General features: G+C 43.2%; 2 protein-coding genes across 2 annotated transcripts; one reads left to right on the top strand and one right to left on the bottom strand.

The window, feature by feature from the left end:
* Window positions 1–3,205: 3,205 nt before the first annotated feature.
* On the bottom strand, window positions 3,206–14,244 carry LOC139596177 (fatty acyl-CoA hydrolase precursor, medium chain-like). Its single transcript, XM_071440209.1, has 14 exons — window positions 13,990–14,244; window positions 12,827–13,031; window positions 12,073–12,277; window positions 11,620–11,758; window positions 11,235–11,368; window positions 10,470–10,623; window positions 10,128–10,229; window positions 9,203–9,301; window positions 8,595–8,735; window positions 7,345–7,425; window positions 6,379–6,526; window positions 5,622–5,771; window positions 3,809–3,881; window positions 3,206–3,659 (listed from the first exon to the last, which is right to left on the bottom strand). Exons 2-14 carry the CDS (start codon window positions 12,900–12,902, stop codon window positions 3,470–3,472), a joined length of 1,692 nt encoding a protein of 563 aa, XP_071296310.1. The 5' UTR covers window positions 12,903–13,031; window positions 13,990–14,244; the 3' UTR covers window positions 3,206–3,469.
* Window positions 14,245–14,303: 59 nt separating this feature from the next.
* On the top strand, window positions 14,304–16,628 carry CIAO2B (cytosolic iron-sulfur assembly component 2B). The gene is made up of 5 exons (XM_071440210.1): window positions 14,304–14,555; window positions 14,666–14,743; window positions 15,364–15,489; window positions 15,950–15,995; window positions 16,414–16,628. Exons 1-5 carry the CDS (start codon window positions 14,415–14,417, stop codon window positions 16,509–16,511), a joined length of 489 nt encoding a protein of 162 aa, XP_071296311.1. The 5' UTR covers window positions 14,304–14,414; the 3' UTR covers window positions 16,512–16,628.
* The last annotated feature ends 1,914 nt before the right edge of the window (window positions 16,629–18,542 follow it).

Below are 18,542 nucleotides of genomic sequence, written 5' to 3'. Positions count from 1 at the left end.
CGGGCTGCGAGCCAGGCCGGCACTGCCGGGCTGGGCCCGGGAGCGGGGAGCCCTCCTGCCCACGGCGCTCCTGCTGCCTCCCCAGCGCTCCTTGGCCACGGCATTGCCAGAATCCCGGGCCCCGCGGGCTCCAAGTGCTTTGGAAACGGCCCGGCATTGCCGGGAGCGCTGTCCTGCTGCTGCAGCACGTCCGGCTGCGGCTCCGGGGGAGGCTTTGCTCAGCCTGCCCCGCACACACCTGCAGGACACCTCGGCTCTGCTCGCTCACATTCACTGCCTTTGGGTGCTGAGATCTCCGTGTGGGAAACAGCCTAGCCAAGACCAAACCTATAGCCCTTGCTTGGGTGCTGCTGTGCATTCTCTCTCTGCCTTCTCTTACCTGGTACTGTTTGGGTTCCTGGTAAGGGAAAACTCTTTCCATGCAAATTGGAACTACAGGAATCCCTCCTTGTGGCTCAGCTCCCACACTGGTGGGCATTCATGCCTCAGCTCACTAGTGACACACAAGCTACACGAGGTGTCCTTTGCTGCAAAGCCAAATATCCTGTACTCCACCTGCTGCTCTCTCCTTTTGATGAATTTATTATCTATAACCTGGTCTTTGCTGATTTTCCTAGACTCCATATTTTCCCATTTACTTTCCTTTAATTTTCCACCTTCATTACTATTTTAATTTCCAAGCTTTTCTCTTCTTTGTTCTGCTCACTACTTCTCTCTCAAGTACCTACTCTGCAACAACTCTGAGCCCACATCCCATCCACAGGCCTAGAGAAGCAGCCATTCTGAAAATGGTGTGTGTGCAGACCAGTTTCTGTGAACTCCGCCGATCCTACTTACAGTAGGATAAGATAACAAAAAATGGGACTTTAGATCCCTACAGCCTTGTCTGGAGATACTTTGGTAGATCTGCAAGCATGGCATATATGCTTTGCAAATGTGGAGACTCTTACTCCAGTGACACAGACTAGTAGAATCTGAGGACAGTGCTACATACCTGATGAGTATGATTCTTGAATCCTGTTTGGCATTAAATTAAAGAGATTTTGCAGCTTGCCCTCAATCAGTGAATAATGCATAAGTCTTAATGTGACATAATTCATAAGTGAATAATGCACAAAGGTCAATGAAAAAATCCTGCCTCATGATGACCTTTGCCTCTTTGTACTGTAATAAACAGCTACCTGTCCTGATTTCAATAGCTGAAAAAAAATGGACAAATATTGTGGTAATCACATATTTGTGAACAGAGAGAGATATAATTCTCTCCCAGGATTTTCCTGGGAAGCTTTGAGAAGCTGTGAGAAAGCTCAGAGAAAGCAATTCTTATCTCCATTTGCTGCCGCTGTTGTTGTGCACATGTGGAATGTGTTATGGAGATTGTTTACCAAAGAGTGGTTTCTTAATTGGACACTGGTGGTGGTGTTTGGATTCATTGACCAATTGGATCCATGTGTGTTTGTTGGGACTGTCTGTCAAGGAAGATGGGTTTTTCATATAGTATAGTACAATATAGTATAGTATAGTGTAGTACAATAAAGTGATTGATCAGCCTTCTGCAATCACTGACTCAATGCTCGTTATTCCCTGCTCAGGGGCTCACTGCTACAATAAAATATCACAGCCCCTGCTGAGGATTCAATGAAACTACAGAATATAAAACTTAGAGCTAAAGCCTCTGAAGTTTGGAGAGCTTTACCACGTGCTAAAGAAACAATGTGAATCTCACCTCAGGAGCCAAGAGTGTCACAGTGCTTATCTCGACATAGAAATCAGTAAGATCTTCTGACATTTTCCACTGTGATTATTTTTAGTGCTGGCCTGTGCTAGGAAGTCAATTCAACTGCACTTCTCTGCATACACAAGATGAGCATGTATTCTGTGCACACCCATACAGCACTGCCTGTTTATCTCCTTTTAAAGGAAGTGACACAACATGTCAAAGGTTTGTGCAATGAAGATTTAGCACAACTGTTTTGAAATTATATTCCCCTCACACAACAAACGAGGTAAGAAGTGAGGACAGATGCTTAGGAGGAAGTTTTGCTTACCAAAACTGCAGTGGTAAAACAGTCTGACCCTGCTCCTGAGTTCTGCCTGGCAACAGAACTTGGGCAAGAAAATGTAGAAAATCCCACCCTACTTCTTCCAGGAAGTAACTGGGAAAGAAGGGATGGGTAGCTACTTGCTGTAGGACATTATTAGCCATGAACAATAAAAACTTCTTCCAGAGATATAGAGGGAAGCTGAAGGGAGGGGGAACAGATGTTCATTGCCCTGTAGGACGTGTGGAGCTGAATCACTGCTGTGAGGCAGCAGTGTGACCAGGAATGTGGCTGGGATTGTGGTAATCACATAACCTCTGAACAGAGAGAGACACAGCTCTCCCAGGATTCTCCTGGGAAGCTGTGAAAAAGCTCAGAGAAAGAATTAAAACAATTATTATCTCAATCTCTGCACCTGGAAGGCAATCTCTGTTTGTCAGAGATGTTTACAAGAAGGAGTTGTCCCTTCTTGACCAATAGGTGAGAGAAGATTCCTAAAGGCCAATTCAGGTCTTAGGTCCACCATTGTTTCTATAAGAACTGTGGATTCCTAATAATAAAGTGCTTTTCATGCCTTCTGATGATGGAGTCTCTGTATCACCTTTGTCTGTCTCCAATACCCCTTTGGTGATATGGGATAGCTGGAGCAGCCTAGGAGCCAGGTACAGCAAACAAAGACATGGCAGAGAAGTGATTGGCAACTCTGCCATGAAGAGTGCTTCATGTTCTTGGCAGCCAAAGCACCCTGGAGTGGCCCTGGGACAGACCTAGGGCTGGCAGTGAGGCTGTGAGCCAGTGCAAACAGGGACAATGGCACAGGGGACAGCCTGGAGCACACAGAGAAGCACTGGGGAAACAACAGAAATGTTAATCCTTGTAGGGGAGTTACAACTGAATTTAAAAGCAGAGAATTGTGGGTACTAGAGAATTTTTCTCCCTTTTCTAACATTTGGGAGAAATCTTAATTCCAGCACTATTGTTACAGGTTAAGTACCACAGCAGTCAGAACTATCCTGTCTCAGTTGTAAAACCAACAGACAAAGCAGAACCTTCTGTACTTTCATCTTCTTTCCACAGAGGACATTTCTGTATCTACACCACACCAAAGCTTCTGTACCACCAATAAACTTGGCATCAAGAGAATCTTACTCACAAATTGGGTGTTCATTAATTTTCCTTTATTAAAACAACATTGCTGCTACATTCTGTCTTCAGTCATGGGGAGTGACAGAAAAACATGAGCATTGGGGAAATTTGGTAGCTGTATTTGACAAGTGAGGATCAACTGGAATTATTACAGTGAATAATTGCAGGTATGACAACTGTGAAGAAAAGGTGAGGGAAATGCAATTTTATCCTCAAATATACTTCAATTAATTTTTAATATCCTAATATTTTGCATATTATGTGCATGCTTAGACTGTAAACTATAACTCTAATTTAAACTTCTTGTTTTCTGTGCTTTTGCTATTTGTCTTTTCAAGGATCACTTTTTTCCAGAATTCTACCTTCTTTTCTTTCAACTTTCTGTCTTTCTTTTGTTGTAGATTTATCTGCAAGTATTCTTCATCTAGGTTGTAAGATGGCCATTCAACCAGACCCTCTCCATTAGGATTTCTGTAAGCAAGAGGAAAGAAGAGTGAGTGCCCTTTTCAGCCACAAGGGAATTCAATCACACAAGTTAAGACTGAATCAATTAAACCAGCCAATTCCTCATAGAGTCAGTGCAAAGCAGCAATATCTGTCATGAACTTCATGATTCTTACCCATTTCGAGCAAAGTTAGCCCAGTACTTCATTAGAGTTCTGCTGAGGTTCTTCTCTTCCTCTGTAACCTCACCTGAAAGACAAAACACAGAATAGCTACTCTGTGTGGCACAAATCAGGACATGGCTCCTACAGCAGCAGCATTCCCCTCTGTGAATATGCTGGCAATTGCAAAATTCCAACGTGGCAATTGCAACACCACTGGCCAACATCACTCCTACAGCAAGCATCAGGGTATTTCAGCACTCCTCATGAATGACTTCAGCATCATTACCCCACTGTAGAAATCTGGGAATTTGGGAATAAGGAAATAAGGTGATGTGCCTGTAACCTTCCAGGAAATCAGAGCAGAACCAAAAACCCCCCATGTGTCCTGCATCCCAGTACAACTGCAGGAATGGGCCACATGGCTGTGTTTCCTGGATCCCATTCTAGTTTTGTGGGACTGAAATTCTCCCTATTATTCAGAGCATGACTGTGCAAAGATTTCTTCATTCTCACACAAGATGGTGCCACTCCATTTCTCTTAAAATACTTTAAGAGTATTTCTTTAAATATAGTTACACATAACATAAGCTCACTGTATCACTAGGTGGGAATTATTTCAGTTCCTGTGTGTTTTTAATTATAAATGCATCTCAATACACTAAGAAAAATGTTTGGTATTTTAAAGCCCTTGATAAATTCAGGCAAAGGGGAAAAGAGCTGTTCAGTGTTTCCTAGTGCCAAAGGTATGTAAGTAAAAAAAAAAAAGGAAAAGGCTCTGGTAACAGATTAACAAAGGGCTTTACAACATAGCTGGATTGCTCCAAAGTTCAATGAAGTAAAAGGAAATACTTTCATTTATGTAGGCTTTAACCTATATATTTGATCAGACTATGAACTACTGTGCAAATCACAAAAATAAAAGCAGAAAAAATAGTGAATTCACTTAAAATAAGCAGAATTTTTGTGTCTCTGTCAAAATAAGAACTGTTCCTAATACGTTCCACAGGAAAGAAAATACTTCATGCTGAATACTACTGTCTTAGGCATATGTAATTAAAGGATATTGCTGGATTAATAATGTTCCTTAGGAATTGGCATCATGTTTCTTAACTGTTCAGTGATTGGCAGATTCATTGGGAATATAAAAATGTGGGATTCTGACAGAGGGAACTTCCAGAATCCCATGGGAATTTTGGGAGTACACCCTTAATCCTCCCTCAAATGGTTCCATTTGAATAAATGCTCAAGTATTAATTGAATTGTGAGGCAAAACAGTCCTAACCATTGGATCTTCACACAGAAAATGAAACACTAGAATTCCAAGCCTTGCTCTGAACATGGCTGGGGTCACTTCCTGCAAAAGAAGCCAAGTCTCCCATTCTCTGGAGCCTGACAGCCCATGGGATTTCCTCCAAGGAGGAGACACTGGCCTAAACTCCTCAGGAAAAGAAGAGATCCTGGCTTTCCTGCTTCCCAAGCACCCTACAAGTTTAATTGACCTTTCCTTCAATTTCATTTTCAGCCAAAGCCATTTGGCAAATTCAGCACAGTGCTGGGACAATGACAATGAATTTTCTAGGAAATATCCTATTTGCTGAATTGCTGACAAGATGTGGGACTGTGCTTCAGACCAAGCAAACTGTAAAGGAGAGAAGCTGGAGAAGATGGTTAAATGCATAAAACCAATTCTGCCAGGAGAAAGGGTTATGGCTTGGTCTCACTGCCAATATATGCACTTTAATCTGATGGAAATTAATAGAACACTGAATAGAAAAATGCCAGGGCTACAGGAGTCATTCAGGAGTGAGTGGTGTCTGTTCCTTACTGCGGAGCTGGATGTCCCCAGCCAGAAATGGCCCCCCAAAGACAAAACCAACTTCATCCCCATGGTCAGCCTTCACATAGTCAGGTTTGCTGTCCCTGAATGCACTGGCCCGGTGCTGGAACTCAAAGAAGTAGGTGGGAGCTCCAGACTCTGCAAGACATAACATACAGGGAGTTACAGAAGAGATAAATAAACTTCAGCTGTCATCAGCTGTTTAAAATACTGCTTTAAAAAGAGGTTTATACTGGGCACTTTTCTAGTGTAATTGTTACATTCAAATATGTACTTTTACTTTGAATGCAAAATGAAGTGCTTAGCTTACACAAAAAACCCCAAAATTGGAAGATCTACTCTAAGATAACATACAGAAAACAAAATATCAAATTATTTCCACTTTGGAAAATCTTGGCATGACTTGTCTATACCTACACACCAGAAAATTTACAGACCACAGAGCTGCTGACTTCCCAAACAGCCATGGGCCAAAGGACAAAAGTGCTTTGATATGTTTTAATTTTTAAGCCTGTATACTTCAGTTAGCAAATATTTACCTGTGTTATCGTGCTCTGCTCTCAATATATTGTGATTATGAGCACACTTGCACAGAGATAAGGGACACAATCCTGCAGACCTGTATCATTGCTCCCAGTGGCAATCTCAAGAAGGGCTGCCTACATATGACAGGATTTGTGTCTGCATCATTTGATCCAGCCTGCAGTAGGGGGTTTGAGTGTCCCACTGCTGTTGATCAGCTTACCCCTGTGATAATTCAGTGCTTTAATGGCTGGCATGACAATTGCCATGTCCCCCAGCAGGTCCAGGAATCCGTCCCGAAGCTCTGCAGGGTCCTCTGTGTCTCCCAGATATTCATCTAAGATCATGGGCAGAAAATCTGAGGGTACATCCTAAGAGACAAGAAACAAACAGACAAACAATCACTGTCTGAATGAACACCTAAATTTGCCATCTTTTAAACTTCAGAGATTCTGCAAAGGCAAAATGTCCAGGACAGCACCCATGCTGATGGGAAACAAAACCTATTCATGCTTTTTGTGGGCAAAAAAATACCAAACAAACCAACCACCTCAGGTCAAATTTGCTCCAGATTCATATGGGTTAAAACTCTACAGGAATAAGTGCAGATCCAGCAATTTTTCCTGACAATATCTTCAGCTTCTGTCTTCATCAGGAGAAGAGAGATGGGAATTACAAAAGTAAATTCTCAGTCCTTGAAAGATTTATGGACCATTAGACAAGAGGACAAGGCCAATGGGATCTCCAAACAGTGTAAATTTTCAGGGTTAGAATTTGCTGCTTGAGAGATGCACCTCAAAATGAGGAGTGCAAAGTAACTACTTTAAAAGCTACATTTAATGTAAATATACTGAAAAATACACCTTGAAACTCCCTAAGCAGGAGATTAGCCATAAGATTCCTTAACATTAGGGAAGCTATTACAGTAATCCCACAAAGAGGTAAGATAAAAGTATTCTTTGAGGTCTAGAATGAAAAAGGCATTTTCCCAAATCCCAGGTCTGGCTCAATCCTATTTCTGTGTAATTCCATACACCCTGGTCCTGTCAACTTTGCTGGGATTCTCCCCAAAGCCTACCATGGCCTCAGCCCTCAGTAACACTATGACTCAAGCAGTAAGACCCAAATCTTTTACATACATGAAAAAGAAAATTCACTTCTCAGTTTAGATTAGTGCAGCAGTACTTACAATCATTGGTAGAAAAACCTCTACAGTTGAGGCAATTGATTTTCTATCTCCTATCTCCCTCAAACCTTTCATTTTTGATGTCTGTACAGAGAAAAAAAACCAATGTTATTAGCATACCATTCAATGTCTCTATTATTTTAAACATTGAAACTACATTATTCCATTAATTCTTACTACTGGTGTTTATTTTTAAAGCATCATATCATATGCAAAAGTGCAGCACAGTGCAGCAGCTGTCTTGAAAAGCTTGTATTTACTGCAGTAAACGTTGTCTTGGTGAAGGTTTCGACATAAACCACTCCTAATACATAATTTATCCTTAAATCAATGTTAAGAAACTTGTAAGACTAGAAAACACGAGGGCAGAGTTGAAGCAAAAAGCTGCTTATGTCTCACAGGCTTATTGTCATTCTGCTGGGGGAGATCTTAAAAGTCACTGGCAGTCTGTCTCTAGTCCAATTGTTTGAGCCCTTTGAAATAAGACTAATGCAGTGTTCTTCCTCTTTTACAGCATCACATATAACAACTCTTCTGTCTGCAAAATAAATTCAAACAGATTTCACTTTGCATGGTTCTTCTGGGACTTACAACCAGCAACAGCTGCTTCATAGAGTCAGAACAAATGCTTGGTACTACACAAAGGAAATATTTAGGAAATAAAAGAAAGGGACAAGAAAGGAGAGGACACAAATCCATCTCCTGCAGTTTTTGTGCACTGAGAGCATTTGCTCATGTTTTGGAGGCACCCATTGAGTTCCCATGAGAAAGGAGAATGGGCTGGGCACCTGCATTGTGCCCTCACTCTGCTCCAGATGAGATTTTCAGATGAAAACTCTTTCTGCAGGTTATGATACCAAGGGGAAGCTGGTTGAGGTGATCAGTGGCACATTTTTAAGCACACTGTGTATCAACCCTGACTACTGAGCCTTGTGGGGAAAGGATTGGCTTTACTTGTCTTTCAGGAACAAGTCCTTGATTGTTGCATTCTTTTTCCTCTCTCTGCCCGGATGAGGGATCAAAACTGTAGGATAAGAAAGCACTGTACAAAACTGATGTTCCAGCTGATGTGTCCATGCAGTTTAACTTGCAGGATGAAGCCTCTCTTCAGACCCAGTGGTTCTGGGTCACTGCAGAGCCATGATCTATGCAATGTTTACCTTGTATGCATTTCCATCACTGCAAAGACTTGTCCTATCACTTGACACAAACATTAAAAACACATTAAAAACAAAGAATAGACATTAAATCACCGATCTAATGTTCCAGCCAAATTCATTGTTGGTGACTCCTATCATGAACGGGACTGCATTGAATTCTTTTCCAGCCAATATCTCCTCAGGTGGCTTATGAAGAAACACTCCATCCAAAACTAAGGGTAGAAATGAGATTTCCTGAAGGAAGAGGAAAAAAAAAAGATCAAATTAGTTATTAATAGTATTTCCAATTTTTTCTTCAAATCATGTAAGATGTCCACACTGAATATCCAAAATGCAAAAAAGGGCTTTAAGAAATCCAAGTACCTACAGCCACTGTAACATAAATTCAGTTTGGCACAGGAGTGTAAAATGCAGGCCTGGCTGGGTCAAGTGTAGAGGAATGTAATGGGTTCCTGATCCTGGGCTCTTCTGACATTAAAACACAGGGATGCTCAGGCTCACAACTTCACAGGTGCTGTGACACTGCCAAACTTCCAGAAAGAATTGATGTGTGAAATTGCTTCAGCATTTAGGGAGTATTTTGACAAAAGATAAGAAAAATCAACTTTGGAACGGACCATCAATGAACTCTGGTCAGAGGCTGAGCTAAAGTTTTGCAAGTGAGCCATTAAAAAGTTCTGTTGCCATGAAGTCTCACCTACCTTGCTGTTAAGGACTATGTGCTCTGCTTCCAGCTTCCTCAAGCAGTCCAGCAGGGAGAGGGAACTGCTTCTATCACATTTGAAGATTTTGGCAATTTTCTGAAAATTATCAACAAAGACAAGCACTGTTATAAAATCATTATACATGCTGCTGTTAAGAGCTTCTTAGTGGCAGATTTAAGTGAGCTTGATAGATCTTTGAGTATTTTGTTTTACTGGAAATGCTACAGTTTGATCACAAAGTGAAATCATTCTGGTGTACTTCTCTTTCTTGTTGTATTTCCATTCACTGTTTTTTCAAACTTTGCTGTAGAGATAATGCAAGCTTTAGCATAAACCAAATAAAGAAAGAAAATACAAAAACATTTACATTATTACTGTCTGCCATTACAGGAAAAGATATTAAAAGGCACTTATAGAAAGTGATTTTATTTTAAGTTTGGGGGTTTTATGTTGTTTTATATTTAATTAATTTACTTCACATAAAGGCCCTCCTTAAAAAAACTGTAGGTCAATAAAAAACTGAATTCTTCTTCTGGATTCTTGTCAAATTTTCCATAATAAATGCCAGAGTTACTGTATCAAGTACAGTGGGTATAGAAATGGACATTTCCCTAGCTTGATATGTGTGTGACTGAAATGCCTTTGCCAGCCCACAGCTGTTACAATCATACAGTGTCCAATCTGTTTCTAACACCAAACAGACCAAAATTCAACAGGTGTGCTGCAACAATAAACTGGATCAACTTTGTTGCATGGTATACAATGACATTTTCCCCTTTTCTCTTTTAAACAAATTATCACATAGAAGTATCCTTTAGATATCCATATATATCCTATATAGATATTTAATATCCTTCTATCCATAGGAGAAGCCTATTTTAGGCTATAAAGACTTTAAAATGAAAAAAAAAAACGAGCTTACCTCAAGATCTGTTGAAAGACGTAAATCTTTACTGGGGGGAATTATAATTCCACTCTCTGCTATTGCTTTATGAAAGAGACCCTTAGATAAAGGAGATAACACCTGCCAAGAAGGGAAGAACAAAAAGTATTTATTCTAGATTAACATCCTTACCTTACAACTTTATGCTAGTTATAGTCTATTAACTCCTGGATTCAGTTGGGAATTATACATCTTTATTTGCTAAATCTCCAGATTTAGCCCAATGTGCTGTTAAACTTACTGTCAAAAACCAGATTAAGCATGAAATGTTACATTAATTAAGCTTTTGAAGACTTTTATTTTTATCTACTATATACCTACATGTGCAAAAACAGAGCAAGATCCTGCAGATATCCCAAAGAGAGTGACAGAAGCTGGGTCTCCACCAAAGTGCTCGATGTTTCCTTGCACCCACCGAAGGGCAGCGACCTGGTCCAGGTACGCCCAGTTCCCAGGGGCGTGCTCGTCACCAGTGCTGGAAGGAAAGCACAGAGCCCTGCTCAGCACTGTGACAGTGGCACGGCAGAGCCACCTCAGAAAGCACAGAGCCCTGCTCAGCACAGTGACAGTGGCACAGCAGAAAGCACAGAGCAGTGGCACAGTGACAGTGGCACAGCAGAGCCACCTCAGAAAGCACAGAGCAGTGGCACAGTGACAGTGGCACAGCAGAGCCACCTCAGCACTCTGTGCTTGGTGCAAAGTGACCTACAGCCCCTCAGGGTCACACCTCAGCCCGACTCCCGCCATTCTCTGCTCACCCCTGCTCAGGTGCACCCCTGGCCTTCACTCTGCCTGAGTTTTTGCTTTACACAGCAAAGGGTGGAAGCAAAGGCCAGAACAAACATCCTGTCCAGCACCAAATAAGCCCAGCTATGATCTGATAGGCTGCAATCACATGACCATGCAGATGGAATGTACAGACATTTCTCAGTGCTCTGAAGTCCTGATGTTGGTGAATTATGTACATTTAAACCACTCTAACAGTGGGAAGCTGATATAGAAGTTCAGCACATTTAGCAATCAGAACTTCCCATGCTTTAATCATGACAGCAAGTACTTTTTACATAGTGAAATAGGTGTTCTTACTTGAAGTATCCAAGGAGTCCCAGTCTGTACTGAATTAATACCACCACAACATTCTCATAGGCTGACAGTGCAGAGCCATCATACCGAGCAGCACCACCAAAGATGAAATTGCCTCCATGGATCCACACCATTACCTTGGAAACAAGAGGGTGAGACACACCTTTATGCACTGGTTTGCAGATTTCACTTGAAAAAGGAAAACAACATCAGAGAATTAGGAACACCAAATCACCGAAGCACGATGGCTGCTGAATTTCAGATTGGTGGACTTGGAATTTCACATGCTAATATTATCTCTGTTTGTGCAACATCACATTTTCAAAAGCAGGAGCAATCATTATTTGCAAACTTTATAAAACACAAGTTTGTTCAATGGTTTACATACAGGTAACTTGTCCTTCTTGCTTGAGCCAGCAGGGCTGTAAACACTGAGATATAAACAGTCCTCAGAAGTTTGGAATGCAAGGTGCTTTTCTTTAAAGTTTTTTTCAGCTGTTTTCAACAGGGACAGATCTTGAGGACAGCTTCACAAAAAAAAAAAACAAACCAAAAAAACAAAACCACAATTATTAGTACTAAACCTGCAATAGCATCAAGGTAACAACAGTAGAGAAAACTTCTTTTGCACCCAGCTGAATCCCCACAGGGTGCTTGATTTTGTCTTATCTATAATCAGTGAGAGGTGCAGCCTGTAAAAGCACATCTCCACACCTGTACCAGAAACACTCCAGTACTGGCAGTGTATCCACCACCAAATATTAACTCAGGCCTCTGCACCCCAATAAACAGAGCTCTGACCAGCACGGGCAGGCTCTGCCTAGAAATGAGCAGCTCTCACAGCGGTGGGTAAGAAGTTGCATCTCTCACACCAGTCCAGGGTTCAGGCAGTTCAGGCGGAGAAAACCTCAAGGATCCAAGAGGGGCTTTTGCAAAAGGAATTCCGAGGAAAACATTTACAAGCTTGTCTGTGCCCTTCACATTTGTCTGTGTTCCTTTGAGCCGTCCGAGTGCGATGGTCACTTCTGGCCCAGCACCACTCTGTCCTAGGTAACACAAAAGGTAAAAAAAAAATTAAATTGCATCTTCATAATTATCACACAGACTTTTCCATTAAGTATTTTTTAACTGATTGTTTAATTTAGAACATTTCAGGTTATTCCTTTCAATTTTGTTCAGTCTTCATTTTGCTTTGGTGGAGTGACAGACACCCCCTGCCAAACCCCCATGCCAGTGTCACCTGGAGCCAGGTAGGGCAGGATTTTGTCACCCTGCAAGAGCAAATTTCAGAGCAAACAGCAAAACCATTAATACTTCCTAAATTTACCATTCAACAAGATCTTAAAAATATTTTGTTTAGAGAATTCAGAAATGTTGCTGCTTTCTACCTTTTAAAAAAGACAGAAAGCTTTATTTTCATTAAATCATCTGAAAAAGTTTCATCTCACAAAACCAGTAATTTTTGCATCATGAAGGCATTTTGGCAGATTGGTAATCAAAGCAGAAGAGATTTACGGCCTTTATAAAAATCATTGGAACTTGGTGCAGTGGCTTCCCCAGCAGCAAGAATAAGACCAGCAGCTCGCGGGGCTCACCTTCTGCCCCGCACACGAGGAGCGCTGCAAACCCAAACCAGGCACAAAGCGACGCGATCGGGCTCTCCGGAGACATTGTCACCCCGGCCGGGCTCCCGGGGACCCTTCCTGCTTTTATGCGGAACAGGAGGGGACAAAGGTCCCGGCGAGGGCACCCGGGGCACGGAGCGCGGCTGAACTGCAGCGTGACCGGCAGCAGCGCCTCCTGAGCGCCAAAAACAAACAGGAGAGAGAGACAGACCCTGATCAGGGATACAGATCCTGATCAGCGATACAGACCCTGATTATCGATACAGACCTTGATTATCGATACAGCCCCTGATTATCGATACAGATCCTGACCAGCGATACAGACCCTGATTATCGATACAGCCCCTGATTATCGATACAGACCCTGACTATCGATACAGCCCCTGATTATCGATACAGACCCTGACCAGCGATACAGACCCTGATTATCGATACAGACCCTGACCAGAGATACAGATCCTGATCAGCGATACAGACCCTGATCAGGGATACAGACCTTGATTATCGATACAGCCCCAGATTATCGATACAGCCCCTGATCAGGAATACAGAACCCTGATTATCGATACAGCCCCTGATTATCGATACAGCCCCTGATTATCGATACAGACCCTGACCAGCGACACAGACCCTGATTATCGATACAGACCCTGACCAGAGATACAGCTCCGACTATCGATTCAGACCCTGATTATCAATACAGCCCCCGACTAGCGACACAGCCCCTGATTATCGATACAGCCCCTGAACAGCGACACAGCCCCCGATCACCGGCACAGCCCCGATCACCGGCACAGCCCCGATCACCGGCACAGCCCCGGCGCCGCCGCCTCGCAAGGCGGGAGGGCCTCAGCCGGTCCCGGCAGTGCCCAGCGCCGATCGCCGCTCATTCCCCGGCTGTCAGCGCCACCGGCAGAGAACACAGGGCGAGTCGGAACACAGAGCTTAAATGCTACAAAGTTCTTTAAAACCCCCTAAAAACAACAAAAATATCACCAAAACACCGCAACAAGCAAAACAAACAATAAAACCCCCTAACTTGACCCCCACCCAACAACCGGGATTAGACTACAAATAACTAGAAAGTAACAATAAACAAAGAAGAAAACCAAATCAAAATAGTTAATTCTTGCCTTAGTCTCCTTTTAGAGGGGTGTATGAAGCCAAAGTATGTCATTGCCACACTCTACCACTCCAGTTTAAATCTGCGCGGGGTTCTTTTGTTTGACTTTTCAGAGTAGGGAACAGATGAGATAAACAATTGCATCGGAGCATCCTCGGCAGCGCCGGGCACAGGCGGGCACTGCGCCGCCGACTCCATTCGCCTCCAGCCCAGTGCTGCGGCCGAGCCAGGCTCCGGGCAAGCGCCCGAGGAGTCGGGCCCGCCCCGGACCCTGCGCGCCCCGCTCCCGCCCCGGGAGCCGCCCCGGGTCCTTCCCGCCCCGCTCCCGCCCCGGGAGCCGCCCCGCGCCCGCCCCGGGCCCGCCCCGCTCCCGGCCCCTCCCGCCCCGGTGCGGCGCCGATCCCGCTCCGGGCTGGTTCCGGTGTCGGTGCCGCCATGGTGGGCCCGGGCCCCGGCGCGGCTCCGCTGGAGAACGCGAACCCGCTCATCTACCGCCGCTCCGGGGAGCGCCCCGTGACCGCCCGCGAGGAGGACGATGAGCTGCCCGACGCCATCGACGACCGGGAGATCTTCGATATCCTGCGGGAGCGGCGGGCAGGGCAGGGCCGGGCCGGGCGGGGCAGGGCCGGGCCGGGCAGGGCCGGGCCGGGCAGGGCGGGCAGCGCCTCTTTCCTTAACGCGCACATCTCATCCGCTCCATCAATGACCCCGAGCACCCGCTCACCCTGGAGGAGCTGAACGTCGTCGAGCAAATGCGAGTGAAAGTGAGATCCCGCCCGGATGTGCTGCTTCAGGCGTCCGATAATAAATATAATATAATATAATATAATATAATATAATATAATATAATATAATATAATATAATATAATGTAATATGTTTAAATAATAATAAAATAATAATTAAATAATATATTTAAATATTATAATAGTTAATAATATATAACGCAATATTAATTAGATATTAAATAATACATCATAATTAATGCATATTATTTGATAATTGATTTTAAGTATAATAATAAATATAATAATATATAATATATTAAAGCTATTCAATATATAAAAAATAATATATATTAGTTATATTAAATTATACATGTTAAATAATATATAATATAATATTTAAATATATAATATTTAAATATATTTAGAACAGTTATAATTTTAATAATTATAACATGTGTATTATTATATTCTATATTTTTAACATATGATTTACATATTAATGATACATAATATTTTATAATGTTTAGATACATCCGTAGTATGTTACAATATTTAACTGTATTTACAGTAGCACCTGAGCACAGCACTGCCAGGTGCCAGTGAGCCCCGTGCCCCAGGCTGGCTGGGGTTTGGGTGTGAGCAGCGCTGTCCCCGCAGGTGGACGATGCCCAGAGCACGGTGTCGGTGGAGTTCACGCCCACCATCCCTCACTGCAGCATGGCCACCCTCATCGGCCTCTCCATCAAGGTCAAACTGCTCCGCTCGCTGCCCGAGAGGTTCAAGGTGGGGATCAAAGCAAAAGTGGGGGAGGTGTTTGGAAAAATTTTAAAAAAGGAAGAAAAATGAAAGAGCTAACCAGCTTGCAGTGAAAAATAATGAGAGCTTTTTTCATTTTTTGTGTGAGGGACCCTGCAGGAAGCAGAGAGGGCAGTGGGTGAAAAGCAGTGCACAGTTCTGGGGGTTGTTGGGGTTCTGGGGCTGTTGTCTGAGGGCAATCACTGCATGCTCTGTTTCAGGCAGGAGGGCAGCTCTCACCCTTGTCTGGAGCAGCTTAGACACCTGCAAATGCAGAATTCTCTGCAATTTTAGACTTGTATTTTATTCCATTATATAGAGTAACTGATAGTGGCAAGACTGTCCGTTCTCCCTGCTTTTTGTTACTATTTCATTTTTATTAGTTTGAACTTAATCTTCCACTATTTTGTTGAACTCATGCCCTATTTCTTGTGTGCTGCTGTTTCAGCTGGATGTTCATATAACGCCAGGAACACATGCCTCTGAGCACGCAGGTAAGGCTTTTAGTCCTCTCTTGTGTGGTCTTCAAATTTGTTTAATCTTGAAAATTAGCGAGGAGAGAGAGGTTCCCACAGCTGCAGAGCATCTGCTTAGGTCTGGGAATTTCTGTGCAGATCCTGGTGGATGTTCCAGGGCAGGAACACTGAGTGTCACTGAGATTGGGCTGCAGTGTTCTTTAAACATCTCCTCAGGCTCTGCTCTCAGGCAGTCACTGATTATGTGCCTGAGCACTTGGAAGAGGGGAGGAAATTGGGATTTCTTGTGTCCCACCTGAGGAGCAGCTGCTGTGACAGAGACAGAGCCTGGGGTGCCTTGGCATGCCCAGCCCTGCAGCACCACGGAGCTGTGCTCACCCAGCCTGAGCACACCCAGTGCCTCTGTCCTGATGTTTCCTGTGGGTTTTTCCTGCAGTTAACAAACAGCTCGCTGATAAGGAGCGGGTGGCAGCTGCTTTGGAAAACACTCACCTGCTGGAAGTGGTGAATCAGTGTTTGTCTGCTCGGTCATGATTGCCTGCTGAGGAAATCATTGGTGTTCTGATCTACTCAACTAATTTTGTATATAAGTGGTGATGTTACAATTTACATAAAACTGTGAGCAAAATAAAATCACTTAAATTCTCTTCAGATGTTTCTTTGCTCTTTAAGAAATACTATGCTTACAGACAGCTACAAAAATACAATAAAAATTGGTTTCTTAATTGTATGAGTCATTGCATAGGTACAATTTTCCATTAAAAATATTTTTTCAACCTGTTTTTAACTGGTTCCTCACTACTAAAAATAAGTTATAAGCTACACTTTAGAAGTGGATTTTGCACAGTGGACTTCACAAGTACACCAAGATAACTTTTAGTTATAATCTTTACATTCCTGTGACAGTTTCAGACTGTTAATACAGTTTTACTTTCAGACATCACAAGTTGTAGAAGCTGGAGGACATGTAGCAGTAAGTGTCCACACTTCCAAATCATGTGTCTGGTTTTAATTATCTTAACTTAGATTAGCCAGATGTGGAGGGCTCTTTAGACCTGTAAAACATGATTTATTTTTAATTACTACTTCATTGTGGTAGGAAATGCAGTATCTTTGAAGGAGATTTTATTTGTGCACCTGCAATATAGGAGTCATTACCAGTTCTCAGTATGAACAGCCCAGCAGGCTCTGCTGGAAGACTGTCCTGGCAGTGTTTGACAGCTAAAGCACAAGTTTTGCTCTAAATGCTTTGAGATTTAATGCTCAAACCCAGCCTATGCTTCTGGTTTGGGAACTGTGGCATTCACTAAACTGTTGTCTTTGGCAGACATTGGCAATAGAAGAACTCATTAAGAATTCATTTGAATTTTTGTAAAGGATGTCTCTAGTCCTGGACCACATGGAAAAACAAGAACCTGTTGAGAAATCCTGTTGGGTATTTTGGCACATACATCTCGGGTTTCTGTGGTTGAAATGGCTCCTGAGGTGTTTGAAAGTCTCTTTTTTCCCAGCTCTGTGACCAAAGAAGCCAGGATTTGTCGGTTCTGTGTTTATTTTCTCTTATCTGTTCCATTCTTTCTCTGACCTGCTGAGATCTGTCCAGGTTGTGGCACAGTCCCTGCCCTTGGGGTGGTGTTAACTTTTTATATTACAAACTACCTGTACTTTATTTACAATAATTTCCCAATACCTATCCCCTATGTTAGACAGTCTGTGTCTAAACCAATCCAAAAGTGCCACCATCACAGCTGAAGATGGAGGACAAGAAGCAGGAGAAGAAAGACAGGACATGCCCAGATTCCTCCATCTTGCCTCCTGGACCCCCATTCTAAAACCCCAAAATTCTACATTTTCACCCTGTGATAAATTCACTAACACTCTACTCAAACTCTTCTGGCTTGTAACTCCTCACACAAGGTTGGGAATAGTTTCCATGGGTTAAAATCAAAGGCACAGGTGGTTTTGACTCCATGCCAAGGTCTCTGAGCCCCTGCCAGGGTCTGGAATCACCCAGGGCAGCCAGAGCAATGTCCTGGGTCCCAACACATACACCCATTGCAATGTTGCCTTCTTTGCATCAGTTATCAGGAAAATTAGAGGTACACTTTCTATAAATACAGGCAGTGCTCAGCAGTTTGATGGCAGTGCTTTGTACTCCAGTAGCATTTTCCCTGGGAGGGTCTCAGATGCTGTTTGGAAAGGGTGAAGCTCATGGACATTGTGTAAAGCTCAGCCTGGCAGTCCAGTCCAGTCCAGTGCTCCAAGTGTGAGTCCAAAGTCACCCAGCAAAGCAGGAGAGGACAAGGCCAGACCTTCCCAGGGCAGAGCTGAGCCTCCCTCTGCACAGGGCTGCAGAAAACCAACTCTGCAGGAGCTCAGCTCAGCTCTGCTGGGCTCACTTGGCTCAGCAGCCTCTGAATGGGCAGCACTGCTGGGATGTATGAATGAAACTGCAAATAAAGACAGTATTTATGTAATATTAGTGTTGGGCAAGGAACAGAAGGACCCAGCTTTGCTTTGCCTCTCCTGTTGAATCACTGAACTGATGAGTTCTGACACTGCCAG

The sequence above is a fragment of the Agelaius tricolor genome, unplaced genomic scaffold, assembly GCF_023055355.1.
Source record: "Agelaius tricolor isolate 1412-34295 unplaced genomic scaffold, bAgeTri1.0.p SCAF_15, whole genome shotgun sequence".
Lineage (NCBI taxonomy): Eukaryota > Metazoa > Chordata > Aves > Passeriformes > Icteridae > Agelaius > Agelaius tricolor.
Note: the sequence above shows the minus strand (reverse complement) of the source record. Positions and strands in the feature narration are given on the sequence as shown.

What these genes read in the sequence shown, in the direction of transcription:
- LOC139596177 (XM_071440209.1), bottom strand. Translation starts at nt 12,902, where the DNA reads ATGTCTCCGGAGAGCCCGATCGCGTCGCTTTGTGCCTGGTTTGGGTTT. An exon ending in GGACTCCTTGGATACTTCAA is followed by an intron (nt 10,624 to 11,234) that starts GTAAGAACACCT and finishes CTTTCCTTCCAG; the next exon opens with CACTGGTGACGAGCACGCCC. An exon ending in ACATAGTCCTTAACAGCAAG is followed by an intron (nt 8,736 to 9,202) that starts GTAGGTGAGACT and finishes CTCTTCCTTCAG; the next exon opens with GAAATCTCATTTCTACCCTT.
- CIAO2B (XM_071440210.1), top strand. Translation starts at nt 14,415, where the DNA reads ATGGTGGGCCCGGGCCCCGGCGCGGCTCCGCTGGAGAACGCGAACCCG. An exon ending in ACGACCGGGAGATCTTCGAT is followed by an intron (nt 14,556 to 14,665) that starts ATCCTGCGGGAG and finishes TAACGCGCACAT; the next exon opens with CTCATCCGCTCCATCAATGA. An exon ending in CGCTGCCCGAGAGGTTCAAG is followed by an intron (nt 15,490 to 15,949) that starts GTGGGGATCAAA and finishes CTGCTGTTTCAG; the next exon opens with CTGGATGTTCATATAACGCC.